The following is a 15,463-nucleotide window of genomic DNA, read 5'->3' on the forward strand; positions in this document are numbered from 1 at the left end:
GGAGGATCCCTGTATTGTGCACTAAGCACATCATAACATCTTCATGTCTGCAGCTGCAGTTCAAGAACAAGGAATGATATTGCCGTCCCATGTATAGGCTGCTATTAATACAACACAAATGGTTGAGTTTGGAGTGGTGCCATATCCAGTGAGCATGGACTGCTGATGAATGGTATTGCATCGTGTTTGGCAATCAGTTTTGCACCACCTTGGATGACCATCATCAGTGAGTATGATGATGACGTGAGGAGAGGTCCTATTCTTCCATTGTTTTGCAGAGGCACAGCAGTGCTACTTCTGGTGTACTTGTGTGGAAAGCCACTGGTTATGACCTCAGCTCGAGGTTGGTAGTGCTTGAAAGAACTCGGACTGCAAATTGGTGTCACAGACATCATGTGTCCTTACATGTTACCTGTCGTGTGACAGTATTATGATGCCATTTTTAACATAACAATGCTTGGTATCCTGAATATCATGGGCCATTTACAGCAGCTATGGGACAGCTTGTCTTAGGAGAGATTACAATGGCTATATGACACCGTTCCCACTTGCGTCAGTGCTTGCATCTAGGCCAGAGGGGATGGAACATAATACTGATAAATGGGCTGATACTGCGAAGTTCCTCGTAAATTTGACTCGATATTGTAATCACTGAAAACACATCATGTACCTTCTCAACTTGTGAAACTTATTTAGTTTCCACCTCCTCCTCCCCCCTCCCCCCTCCCCCCTCCCACCTCTTCATCCTGTTCTGGCTGCTTCACTTTTTTGTCAGACAGTATAATTTAGGAGTGAATGTAATACTTTACTGAATAGTAGAATCATTGAGTAACTGACTGGCATATAAACAAGCTTGCTGAATAATTCCATGAGCTGTACAGTGTGTGTGTGTGTGTGTGTGTGTGTGTGTGTGTGTGTGTGTGTGTGTTCCTCTGATACTGCATGCAAAAAATTAACTTTTATAAAATTACGATATTCTATTTACTGTGATGCATTTATCTCTTGTTAAATAGTTTCATAAAGAAGTACAGCATATTTTTAAATCCAAGCAAAGTTTACAAAATATGTTTTCAGCTGATGCAGAATGACAGGTGCCAGTATGAATGTATCCACTGTGGAAACCAAATACATGACCTTTTCAAGAAGTACAGTGCTACTGTGCTGAAGCTGACAGAATGTGTGAGTAACTAACTGATTAATGACATATATATATATATATATATATATATATATATATATAATAAGTGATAATAATATTAATAATTATAACAATAACTATTTTACTTCATGAACATAAACAAGAAAAATTACTCACAGCTTCATCTCACTATTGTTTATAGAGACACATAATATTTAGTGAAGGGGATTGACAAATGTATGAGGTTGAGTGAATGACGTAGTGGAAGAAAATTTTAGAAGAGGAATGGATGTTTCCAGGATAGAATGATTGTAAAGCTCTTCACACTGGGTGGTATTGTAAGAGAAGAGTGTAAGAAATATTTGTCACCATCCCACTTATCTTATAGTTTGTTTGACTGCTCATGTATCAGGTTTTCAAACAGATCTTTTGTAAACAAAACCTGTGCTGATGCTGGAAGAAGACAACGAAAGAAATACAGTCAAAATTTTAGCTGCTAAGATGCATTGCAAGTGTTAGAAAAAAGATTCGTAGTGTGCCAGGTGGTGATAGAAATCTTACACCCCTACTGGTGATGTAACAACTGCGCATGCGCAACTAGGCACACACACACACACACACACACACACACACACACACACACACACAGGCGAGGTCAGTGGTACATTTGTAAACAGGAAACATGACACAACCAGATCGTAATTTGTAAAGGACGTTTCAGGATACCGTTCGTTGATATTTTCTCCGACACTACAGTACACAGTTATTGTTCTCTTGAATTAACCATTCAACTAACAGGTATTACAAATTATCAGTTGCTTTACATGACATAAGAAATATACACCAAACGGAAAACTGAAACTATCTGAATGAAATCTGTCTAAAAGATTTAGAACTGTTCGTGAGAGGCTATGCATCATTACCTCCAAATTGCATCTGACATGAACATTATTAATTTCCAGGCTTCGTCGACCTGGCTATGCTGGTTCAAGCAATCATACAGAATAGGAAGTTGCAAAATTACCAAGTTTACGTCACGTAAACGTGTAGAGCAGCTGCCAGTGATAGACAATGCTATAGAGACGTTCATAGCTGATGTAAAGATGAAACTTGCTGTTATCCCTGCAACTGCTGTTTATAAAGCTGACCAGTCAGCTTCCAGGAAAGAACTGCATGCACACCACACTTTATCATTTCGGGGTAAAAAAAAGATGGAGTCGGTTTGCCCAGTCAATGAATGCAGTGATGTATTCATATACGATAATGCCAGTGATAAGTGTAAGTGGTTTATTGCTTCACAATACTAGGACCAAAAATAAAAAATGGACTGTTTAGTTGCAAAAATCTTGTAAGCGACATATCGAAATCTGGAAAAAGGGGAAAGAATAATTTTCAACATTTCATTCGAAATGTATTCCTACCAGCTACAGAAATTAATTTATTGCTTTTGTTGGATTCATGGTCTGGAAATAACGTCTCTTTTAGCATAGGATGACAAAAAATCTGTAGATGTAATGTGGATTCTGCCTGGAACTGCTAGTGCTATTCAACCTCTCGATAAAGAATTTTTTCAACAGTGGGAAGCATTTTTCAGGAAATTATCAGACAACATAATTACCAATACCTCACTCTCATTTCAGGTTTATCAGCGGAACAGTATTCTTAAGTTCCAGTCATTGCGCATTACGAGATTTCTTTGCCACCATTTATGAATTTGATCAAGTATGCCTGGTATGCAGTGCAATATGCAGAACAATGGGCAGGGCTATTTGTGACTCAATCCAGTTTTGGCTACATAAAGCTAGTGGTTACTGTGAAGTGCCTGACTGCATCAGTTTTTTCTTTGACCGGTTTGCCTGGTGCAAGAAAATGGTTTGTTTTTGTCATTCAGTAGACACTTCTCATTTTTGTGACGACTGCAGGGAAAGAGCTGTTTCACTGATAGCATTTAGCCAAATGCACAACATTCAATCACTATTATAAGGAATGACCTACAGGAATTGTTATAAAATGTAGCACTGCAAGACACACTTCATTTCAACAAATTACAAGTTCTCATTGAAGTCATTTGTGATATCAGATGCTGCCATGATTTTATTTTCTCTGCTAGCCACTTTTATCAGAATTACTTATGTAAGAATTTAACTGTCAGTATGAAGTTATTCATTAAAAAAAAATGTTTGTGTAGTTTAAGCCAAGTTTTCACTGGAGCAGACAAACTAACAAACACGAGCAAAAGAGAATTCTGTCTGGTGTGCCGTGCAGGCCTCTTGCAGGTCTTTCAACTGGATGTCATTGCAGCTAGTTATATGTCCCTAACCTTCTCCAGTTACCTAATTGGAAAATGAAGACCAGCAGTTTAACGTGGAAGAACCACATGTCTTTCGTGGCCACTCCAACATATGTGAGAAATGAATGGTGGAAAGGTTGTGGTCTGAACAGGATTTGATCCCACACTCTCTGGATCATGAAGCTCCCACTTTGCCACTACACATTACACACATAGTGTGAACACTAGCTATGTCACCTCTTGAGATGATGATCCATGTCGGTAGTTTGTGTTCTGTTCATAAATTTACCCTCAATGGTAATGAGAAGCTGGGAAAAAGTGGCAGCCAGCATACAAGGAAAATTTTGGACCAGTGAGAGGTTGAGATGCAGTTCCATGTAAAATATACAATCTCCACGCATGTCATGCTTCCGTACAAATTGAGACACTTAAATTCTTCCTTCCCTGTGCCATTTTGCATACTCCATCAAGAACAGTGCGCTCACCATGCGAAATAATCCTCACTCAACAGCAAAGTTTCACGTTGTGGCTCTAACAAGATATAGTTTCATCCTGTATGCCGAATACTAGCTCCAAAAACTGATAACACGGTGTTCATAGGTAATGTTCACTACCACGTGTCTTCTCCTGTTCCTCTAGTATAAATGGTTCTACCCATACACAAGTGAATGGTAGTGAATTTTCTGCAGATGCTCATTCGCATGTGTTCGCTTCTATTCGTTCCATTGTAAACCAGGCTTTAGGTGCTTAAAATTGTTGTCTTTGAACTCTGGATAATTCCACTACACAGTCATGTGCTAGGTGTTTAGGCGTGTACCTCCCGCTGTTATGAGCTGTTCTGTGTGAGGTAAAAATGTGTAACTTCCACATTTTTTACAAAATACCTGCAGTTGCCTCGTAGCAGCTAAAATTTTGGCCGTGTATTTGTTTCGTTGTCTTCTTGCTGTGTAAAAATTTTCAGGGTAGGTATTGATGTGTCTTATTGGACCATTCCCTTGTTGGTGTGAATCCACACAAACAGCGGAAATATATTAAGCAGACAGCTGCAAACTAATATCATTGTTAAATGTATTTTTGACAATTTTTTAATGATAATTTGCAACATAGTGGCTACTTATTTCGGCCCTCAACCATTTGACGTGTTACTGTGGGGTTCAGCTGCATGCGTTGTCATTTACACAGCTTTCATTAGGACATCAGCTTCGTATTTTCTTAAGGCTAGAAATTCAGTAAGTAACTTCCTTGTCCTGCCCATCTTCATGTCATTGTCATTACAGTAATAATTACACCTTCCACTGTAGTTTTCTCTACCTAACTACGTATCCACCGCACAGGTGAACATGCGTGACACACACACATACACACACGAATGTCTGTACCAAGACGTCTCCGTGATATCACCTGGCAAGTTATTTGTGTGAACACTAGTATCATAACTTACAACACCACTGGAGGATAAGCCATTTATCTGCACAGTGCTGTTTGATACAAACTTCTCAGCCTTGCAACTGATCTTGAAAGTGTTACTTCTTTGTTGTCTAAATTTGTTGGATTCCATCCAAGAACCTCAATGTGATGTGCGTTAATGCTTATTGACATAGTCTACGTGCACTTACTACATCCTCTAAGATGCTTAAGGCAGAAGGCACACAGCACATTCAGTATGGAGTCCAGATACTTCTGTTCACATGCTGTAGATTAATTATGGATTCAAAACTGTCTATGGAAATACAATTTTCATTCTCCTTTTTCCACTACCACATGCCATTTGTTGAACCCCATTCCAAGAATTAATCTCAGCTTCGCACTCTCACAACGATCACTTTCTACAATTAATGTTACATTCAAGTTTAGAGCTACTACTATCCTCTGTACTTGTGTCTGTAGATGTACTGTTCTTTTCCAAAGTTTGCTTTCAGGCAGTTCATTCTCATTGGTGCCAGAATTTGAAGTAAACACAAAATACAAGTAAAGTGACAACCTGTGCTATAGCGGCAAGTTTGGTCATAGAGCACTGAAGAGATCTCGCTCATTCCTTTACCAATTTTGATCCAGGATTTTATTTTAAAGGTAAAAACTTCAGCCTGTACTACTGGTATTAACGTGTCTGCTGACATTCTTTCTTCTTAAAGCAAAAGATTCCCCTCATGGTTGTATCCATCTAACTCAGTTTTAGCAATTATTGAAAGGATAGATTGCTACGCAAAGATGATCTGTTGAGTTTCAGATAAGCACAATGAAAAGACTAGTACACATTGAGCTTTTGGCCAAAGCTCTCCTCAGGAAAGAAACAAATGCAAGCAAGCACACATCTTACACACATGACTGCTATCTCTGACTACTCAGGCCAGATTTGGTGAGTAGCAATCTCTCCTTTCCATAATTGTTAGTATTCCAACCCAGACTTTCCATTGTTTGAATCAATTTTTTGCGTCTTTGATGACACTGATCCATATTTTTTGGTACTTTCATGGAGATCTCATTGGCATAATTCTTCTTCTTCTTCTTCTTCTTCTTCTTCTTCTGTGGCTGTTACTCCCACAAAAATTTCCTCATATAGGTTTTTTTTGTCACTCAGTGATTCTTCAGATTTACTTCTAAGTAAGATTGTAAGAAACATTGGTAATTTAATCAGCTTTTGGCTGTTTCTTTTCTTTATTCCAGAATCCTGGGAATGCATTTCTGAACTGCTTGAAAAAATGTTATCAGAAACATATTGCCAAATTTCTTGAACAATTAATACTGACATACATAAAAATAAGTATCTACCAGAATCATGTCTCACAATGTGTTAAGTTGCTTCTTTCTTATTCAAATAATGTATTTTCCATAAAAGTGATTTGTCAATGAACTCTACTGAGGCATTCTGTGTACGCTGTTCAACCATCTCAACAATTTCAGAAATTCATATTTACAGCTCTGTGTCTATCCTGTACATCTTGATTCTTGCCATGTAGTTTCGTTATTTCTCTTTTTCTTGCCGTTACAATTTTCTCACAAATTGTTTGTCGCAGAATTGTGTGTATGGAACATTCTTCACACTTTTACAACTTTACATTCTTCCTCCATCTCATCCTCAAATTATTGGATTTTATATAGTCTTTCCATATACCACTTGGTACTAACATTTAAATCATAAATTATATTGTGGAATTTTTTTGTCTGGTCCTGTATTTTCAATTTCAGTTCATAAAAATCCTCTAGCTTCACCTATACTTTACTCCTATGCTAAATTGTATATCACTGTGATTTGTATAGTTTGTCTTTAAATTTTTGCACACATGGCATCAAGAATTGGAATGTGTGTGTGTGTGTGTGTGTGTGTGTGTGTGTGTGTGTGTGTGTGTGTGTTTGGCTTCATGTCTGTTGTGAGTAAGATAACACATCCAGTATGTTGCATTACTCCTACATGGTTTTGTACCACTAACCCTGTATTTACCTGGCCATAAGTCCTATTATTCCTGCCACCAGACTTCACAAATCCCCAAACTATGTGCCTTCAGTTTATCTATTTTCCTTTTTCACCCCTTAACATAAAATCCTAAATTATTTTGGTTTTACTATTTTGACAGAAACTTAAAATCCTGAATATACATAGACAAATTAAGAGCAGACTTCTAGGGGGAAAAAATCTCGCTCATATCAATTTCAGCATCAATATTTGTGTGTTCTGCAACTAGAGAGTGTACAGTCCTGCATTTGTGACCTGGCTGTCATGTTTTGTTTAATGTGGTTTCTACTAGTCTTCTTTACTGGTGCAGATTTAGATAGTTTTCAACAAATTGTGCGCTTTCAGTGTGTCCTGTATTGTTCTTTAGGCAGTGCTTTCCAAAAAAGGATGGCTATAATGATCCTGAGTTTGGCATTGAATTTAGCAGCTCAGAAACTGAAGAACAACAGTAAGGACTGAAAGTTACAACAGTTTATCAATTGACTGACTAGTGCTTACCAGTATTAAAAGATAATTGTGTCCACTGTGCTCCATCCAGCTTTTCCAAGATTTCTGTTGCAGGAAACCATTGAGAAATATGTGGTTCAACTTCATAGAATCCAGAAACTTAAGAGGCTTCAAGCTTTGGGATCTTTCTGTAAAAGTCTAGTTTATGAGTATACTCAGGAATTTATTAATGGTGATCTTTAAAAAGTTATAGGTTGTTATTTCAAGCTGCAAAAGCTAATTTCTATGTCTGTATGTAATGTCATTCAGTACAGGATGTTTTTCATTAATAAAAAATATTTTTCAAACTTAATTTGGAAATAAAAATGCAGTGTGTTAAGAGGTTAAATTTTCTAGCCTATCTACCTGATTAATGGGCATAAATTTCCACACTCAGACCCAGACCCATACAGTGCCATTTTTGTTTCTTCTGACAATGACATCCTCCTTAGTAGTCACCACCTTGACTCCCAAAAGGGAGGCCATTTCACCTTCGGAATATTTTAATCAAGAGGATACCATCATCATCCATATTAAGCAGTTGCATGCGCTTGGGCAAAATAACGGCTATACTTTCCTGTTGCTTTCAGCTGTTCGCAGTACCAGCATAGCAAGGCTTTGTTGTCTTATGTTACAAGGTCAAATCTCTATCATCCAGAATATTGTCCCTGCAACTGCTGACAGGGCCACTTTCTTCAGGAACCAAAAGTTAATTTGGCCGCTCCACAGATAACACTCTGCTTCGATTGCACTTAGGCTGCAGTCACAGTGGCATCAATATCAGTGGAATCTGATGACAACCAAGTCAGTACACCGATATGTGTGCAGTCACGCAATAGCCGATCTCAACATGCGAATAAACAGACAACAATCAGTGAAATTCAAATTGGTTTATTTTCTTTGGTCAAATCGACCGAAATTCTCACACACAAAATGCTAAATGTGAGAAGCTGATAATTTTAGTCCAAGAGAGAGAGAGAGTTTGTGGCATTCTGATGATGAAAATATCATCATCAGAATATACAAATGTTGGAACTTAAATAGTGGCAACTATTTATTGACAACCGATACAAAAGTGTTACATGTTTGCACCTGTTACTGTCTTTCAAAATTAGTGACCAGCATTATGTAGAACCTGTTGCCAGTGATGTGGAAGACGTAGTATACCATTAGCAGAAATTGTTCTGTTGATGGAGCAGTCTAAAGTTATGGTGATTCTCGTGTAGCACTGTGATGATGTTACCCTAACGCATTATGTTCCTTCACGGCAGACTGTCAGTCCACAGTATCACTGTTTGTTTTTGAGACATCACCTGCGACCAGCTTTTTGAAAGAAGTGGAGACACTTTCTGCGCAACCCATCCATCATTTTGCACTACAATGTGCAGGTGCATATGGCGCAAGCTGTGGCTGCTCTCTTTGATCAATAGGACTGGGAAGTACTGTACCATCGAGCAAACTCCCCAGACTTGAGTCCTAGTTCAGATTCTATGGACTAAAACAACAAGTTTATTGGAAATTACAAGTATGCAAAATCTTTATTGAAAACTTTGTGGGGATTATAACCTCAAAAAATAATTTGTTAGTGAGAGGAGTGGCATATCTTAGGCTTACAGTTTCTGTAGTGGGTCTTTTTTTGGGTTGTATGTTGGCATTAGGTGTCTACAACTAATTGTTACTGCTTACTGGTATTTTTGTGCCAGTAGTGTGATGATTCTATTACATGAAGTGTTTTGCAAATGTGGTGTATGGTATGTATTTCCCCTTTTCAGCGCCTTAGGTGTTCAGAGTGTCTTATGCTAAATTTTGTGTTTGTCTTTCACAAGTATGCTGAATGAAAGTAATTGAAGGTTAATTGACATATGCCTGCGCAGGTTTAAATAAATACAGTGAAACAGTGCATTTTTGAAATCTTGCTTTTAAGGGTCACCACGAATCATGCGAAGTATGTTTCTCCTGTCTTCTTATATATTCCGTGAATTGCTATGGTTATTTCAAAACCTGAAGGAGATCTGCTACATATATAGAACAGATTCTAACTGAACCTAACCTCCTTCACCCTGCAAAAAACTGACGAAGGGGATCGGACACACTGTGACCAAGCTGACGGTACCAAGCAACCTATGGTGATGCCATCTAACAACTTGTCAGTGCATCTGTGAATGCAGCCTTACAGTACAGTTATCTGTATCATTGTGGCGTGGAACCAACCCCACCTTGGAATGATCCATGGTTCCTGGGTAGCCATGAAAAAGAGGAGAAATGAGTTAAATTTAGTTTCAAGATATGTGGATTACTTATTATTTTAACATAGTCTGTCTTTATTCCAGCAAAAATGCAAGAACATTGCAGACAAGTATATTGAATATGACCCTGTAATTGTTATGATTGACCTGGTTCTGCTAAATGAGCAAGCTTACCGACACATCTTGTGGAATACTGGCTTTGAGGTACTTATATTTATACTATTTCACATATTCTTTTTGACTGTAACTTGTCACTGAATTTAATATACAAAATATAATTGCAGACTATTGATAGCCAAGACAGTGAAGTAGTATGATGAAGATAGAGAAGAATGTGTATAATAGTATGACAGAAGTGAAATTGAGATATATATATTAATATATTTAAAGAGAATTAATGTCACATTATTCACAAACCTTCACATTGCACACTGCATTACCACACACATCTCTGTGTTTAAACAAGATTTCCAATGTGCAGTTTTATTTTTAACAATGAAACACTGATTCAGTGGTGTGATGTTAACTATAACCCATTTTGACCCAGATTTTCTTCAGATGCTGTTTGAAGATTGAGAGTATGGAGACAAGCTCAAATCTGAACTTTGTTTCATGAAATCTAGGAAATGATTGAAGTTGTGATGTGGTTTTATTATACTCTCACATGGTTTACACTGATACAGCAATTATTGTATGTCTAAAGCTCGGAGAGAGGAGAAGTAACGGTTTTGTTGCAAAGACCTCACCATAATTCAGTTTTTCTTTACATAATTACATAGATTGAATGGAATGGAAAGAAACCCTAATAAAGGGTACAAAGGGATGTACCATATGGCATGCACTTCATGATGGGTTGCAAAGTATAAGTACCAACATAGAGATAAGTCAAGTTCTTCATTCATCCAGCATTTAATCAAAATTTTTCTGGTGTTTTAAAAATGTTTATCCTCTATATCTTGTTCTTAGATGTTTCTCTTGCATTGTGATTTATAACAGCATCTAAATAATAATACAATTTTGATTTATGTAGTAAAAAAATCTAAAGCTGATGTCCCTCTTGTTTAAATTATCATTTCATTCTACATGAATTCTACTAAATAGCCACGTTCCTCCCACAGAATAGGCTGTAGATTTATTTTTAGAATCTGTGGGTTGACATTAAATAAGTTACTTTTTGCCCATTAATTTATTATGTATTTTCATATCCATACACCGTCTTATGTTGTATGTAGGGCTAAAATGATTCTCTTCAAATAATTTTTGTGCACTATGTAGGAACATTATAATTTCATGAATGTATGTGAGAAAACAGTAAGGATTTATAGTTTAAGTAATGGCCCAAAACATTCTTTTTCCTGTACAATACACATTTATCTGACATATTTCTTCTGCAGTTTCAGTAATCAAAATGTGCCATTTGAACTTCCCCAGAAAATACCACCATCCCTAATGCCAGATTAAGACTAACTGTGGTATGCTACTTTTTGTGTTCTCATGTCAGTAGAATTTGATAGTATTTACTTTGCAATTGCAGGTAGTCCAAGGAATTTGATCATGTTAACTTCTTCTTCCATAAGTTGATTGTTACGTTGTATTTCAAGCTCCAAACTTTTTGAATATTTGGTTTTCATAATATTTAATTTCAAATTTCAAATAGTTTAAGTGGAACCTGTTTTCTAGTGTATCAAGTGTAATCGCACTGGAGTTTGAAATTTGTTTCTTTATCATCTTCAATCAAAACAGGAGTACCCTCTGCAGATAGTACTGGTGGAGAGTTTATATTTGAGTAAATGTCTGCTTGTGTCTGTGTATGTGCGGATGGATGTGTGTGTGTGTGTGTGTGTGTGTGTGTGTGTGTGTGTGTGTGTGTGTGTGTGTGTGTGTGCGAGTGTACACCTGTCCTTTTTTTCCCCTAAGGGAAGTCTTTCCGCTCCCGGGATTGGAATGACTCCTTACCCTCTCCCTTAAAACCCACATCCTTTCGTCTTTTCCTCTCCTTCCTGAAGAAACAACCATCGGTTGCGAAAGCTAGCAATTCTGTGTGTGTGTTTGTGTGTTTTGTTCATGTGCCTGTCTGCCGGCACTTTCCCGCTTGGTAAGTCTTGGAATCTTTGTTTTTAATATATATTACGCTCCCATATTTTATTTACTCAGGCTTGTCTGACATTTGGCATTACTCCCAAAGGCCTCACACTTAAAGTTCCCATCTCTGGCTGCAATCCTTCTTTCCACCAGTCCTTATACCAGTTCCAAACAGCACAATCCATAGCCCTCACCCGCCTAATCCTTCACCTATACATCGACTCGGCCAATGAACACACCCGTCAACTCCTATCCCAAATCAAAGTCCTCAATCTTTCCTCTCCCACATCCACACCGGCTGTACATAGCATCCTCCTACAGGCCAACCGCAAATTAGAACAACATGCCACCCTCCACCTCAAAAAACTATCCAATCTCCTGGTTTCCCACCTCCGGAAAGGCAACTCACTCACCCTCCACAACCTTTCCAACAAACCTCAACCTCCTCTCATTGCACACAGACCCAGTCTCTCCCATCTACTCAATCTCCCACTTCCAGCTCCACTCCCCCCAACACCTCAAAATTCCAGTCAACACAATCTGGAACCACAACACCCCAATTCAGTAGTTAACCTTTCCTCCAAACCCCTCTCCCAATCCGAAACCTCTGTCCTATCCAAAGGCCTCACCTTCAGCCCCACTCCCAGGTTCAACCAAACTGCCCTTGTCAAGGATTTACTGTCCTACACTCGTAGTCTCTGCTGGAAATATCACTATGCCACGAAGAAAAACAATCCTGATCCCACTCCTAATGATCCAACTCCCCAAGACACTATCCAAATTGAACCCTGCCTGCAACAGTTCCGTCCTCCATCACAGCGGGACCCACCTCTTCCTCAAAATCACCCTCTCCAAACCTTCCAGGAATTTCTCACTTCCAGCCTTGCCTCTCAATCTTTCTTGAAAAACCTTAATCCTACTCCCAACATCACCACAGCCGAATCCCAGGCTATCCGTGATCTGAAAGCTGACCGATCCATCATCATTCTTCCGGCTGACAAGGGTTCCACGACCGTGGTACTTGATCGTCGGGAATATGTGGCTGAGGGACTGCGTCAGCTTTCAGACAACTCTACATACAAAGTTTGCCGAGGTAATCCCATTCCTGATGTCCAGGCGGAGCTTCAAGGAATCCTCAGAACCTTAGGCCCCCTACAAAACCTTTCACCTGACTCCATCAAACTCCTCACCCCACCGACACCTCGCACTCCTACCTTCTACCTACTTCCTAAAATTCACAAACCCAAACATCCTGCCCGCCCCATTGTAGCTGGTTACCAAGCCCCCACAGAACGTTTCTGTGCCTACGTAGATCAACACCTTCAACCCATTACATGCAGTCTCCCATCCTTCATCAAAGACACCAACCACTTTTTCGAACGCCTGGAATCTGTACCCAGTCTGTTACCCCCGGAAACCATCCTTGTAACCATTGATGCCACTTCCCTATACACAAATATCCCGCATGTCCAGGGCCTCGTTGCTATGGAGCACTTCCTTTCACGCCGATCACCTGCCACCCTACCTAAAACCTCTTTCCTCGTCACCTTAGCCAGCTTCATCCTGACCCACAACTTCTTCACTTTTGAAGGCCAGACATACCAACAATTAAAGGGAACAGCCATGGGTACCAGGATGGCCCCCTCGTATGCCAACCTATTTATGGGTCGCTTAGAGGAAGCCTTCTTGGTTACCCAAGCCTGCCAACCCAAAGTTTGGTACAGATTTATTGATGACCTCTTCATGATCTGGACTCACAGTGAAGAACAACTCCAGAATTTTCTCTCCAACCTCAACTCCTTTGGTTCCATCAGATTCACCTGGTCCTACTCCAAATCCCATGCCACTTTCCTAGATGTTGACCTCCATCTGTCCAATGGCCAGCTGCACACATCCGTCCACATCAAACCCACCAACAAGCAACAGTACCTCCATTATGACAGCTGCCACCCATTCCATATCAAACGGTCCCTTCCCTACAGCCTAGGCCTTCGTGGCAAACGAATCTGCTCCAGTCCTGAATCCCTCGACCATTACACCAACAACCTGAAAACAGCTTTCGCATCCCGTAACTACCCTCCCAACCTGGTACAGAAGCAGATAACCAGAGCCACTTCCTCATCCCCTCAAACCCAGAACCTCTCACAGAAGAACCCCAAAAGTGCCCCACCTGTAACAGAATACTTCCCGGGACTGGATCAGACCTTGAATGTGGCTCTCCAGCAGGGATACGACTTCCTAAAATCCTGCCCCGAAATGAGATCCATCCTTCATTAAATCCTCCCCACTCCACCAAGAGTGTCTTTCCGCCGTCCACCTAACCTTCGTAACCTCTTGGTTCATCCCTATGAAATCCCCAAACCACCTCCCCTACCCTCTGGCTCCTACCCTTGCAACCGCCCCCGGTGTAAAACCTGTCCTATGCACCCTCCCACCACCACCTACTCCAGTCCTGTAACACGGAAGGTGTACACGATCAAAGGGAGAGCCACATGTGAAAGCACCCACGTGATTTACCAACTGACCTGCCTGCACTGTGATGCTTTCTATGTGGGAATGACCAGCAACAAACTGTCCATTCGCATGAATGGACACAGGCAGACAGTGTTTGTTGGTAATGAGGATCACCCTGTGGCTAAACATGCCTTGATGCACGGCCAGCACATCTTGGCACAGTGTTACACCGTCCGAGTTATCTGGATACTTCCCACCAACACCAACCTATCCGAACTCCGGAGATGGGAACTCGCCCTTCAGTATATCCTCTCTTCTCGATATCCGCCAGGCCTCAACCTCCGCTAATTTCAAGTTGCCGCCGCTCATACCTCACCTGTCTTTCAACAACTTCTTTGCCTCTGTACTTCTGCCTCGACTGACATCTCTGCCCTTACTCTTTGCCTTTAAATATGTCTGCTTGTGTCTGTGTATGTGCGGATGGATGTGTGTGTGTGTGTGTGTGTGTGTGTGTGTGTGTGTGTGTGTGTGTGCGCGCGACTGTACACCTGTCCTTTTTTTCCCCTAAGGGAAGTCTTTCCGCTCCCGGGATTGGAATGACTCCTTACCCTCTCCCTTAAAACCCACATCCTTTCATTTTTCCCTCTCCTTCCCTCTTTCCTGACGAAGCAACTGCCAGTTGCGAAAGCTCGTAATTCTGTGTGTGTGTTTGTGTGTTTTGTTCATGTGCCTGTCTGCCGGCGCTTTCCTGCTTGGTAAGTCTTGGAATCTTTGTTTTTAATATATTTTTCCCATGTGGAAGTTTCTTTCTGTTTTATATAAAGTCTTCCCTCTTTCTTGAAACGAGATCTGACCTCCTCGGGGTCTGACCTGTTCAGAATGTTGGTTGATTTAGTGGAGTTGCCATTATGTGATACACTGCTTTAATTACTTTAGTGGATATCCCTTCCCACCAAGCAGAGTTTTTGTTTTGTTATGATAATATAATATTTTCCACATTTCTTATATCCATCCTCAGCTTTTTGGTGAAGTCCAAAGGGATTTAGATTAACATCTGTCATTACCACATTTATAAAGAGTTCATTTAAACATTTTGATGTTTGAGCTGGGTTAACAATAAGGCTATCATTGCCCTTCATGACTAACCACTCTAATTTGACAATGGACTACATTCCCTTTGTCTTAATTATTATTATTATTATTATTATTATTATTATTATTATTATTATTCAGATATAGGTTGATAGTGTCAAACATACTCAGTACAATGCCTGTTTTTATTATATTTCAGTTCATTTTGGAGTTATCTCTTCCTG

The 15,463-nt window shown here is 39.8% G+C and overlaps 1 protein-coding gene across 2 annotated transcripts in view; it reads left to right on the forward strand.

Moving 5' to 3' along the window:
* LOC126337270 (protein ARV1-like) overlaps nt 1–15,463 on the forward strand; it is a 49,944-nt gene that overhangs the window by 14,053 nt on the left and 20,428 nt on the right. The window contains exons 2-3 of one of the 2 annotated variants that reach the window (XM_050001453.1): nt 1,075–1,179; nt 9,696–9,815. In XM_050001453.1, the coding sequence (XP_049857410.1) occupies nt 1,078–1,179; nt 9,696–9,815 (222 nt within the window). In that variant the 5' untranslated portion in view covers nt 1,075–1,077. The remainder of the gene's footprint in view (nt 1–1,074; nt 1,180–9,695; nt 9,816–15,463) is intronic. The other variant, XM_050001454.1, reaches the window with a different exon arrangement.

Source organism: Schistocerca gregaria, chromosome 1 (genome assembly GCF_023897955.1).
Source record: "Schistocerca gregaria isolate iqSchGreg1 chromosome 1, iqSchGreg1.2, whole genome shotgun sequence".
Lineage (NCBI taxonomy): Eukaryota > Metazoa > Arthropoda > Insecta > Orthoptera > Acrididae > Schistocerca > Schistocerca gregaria.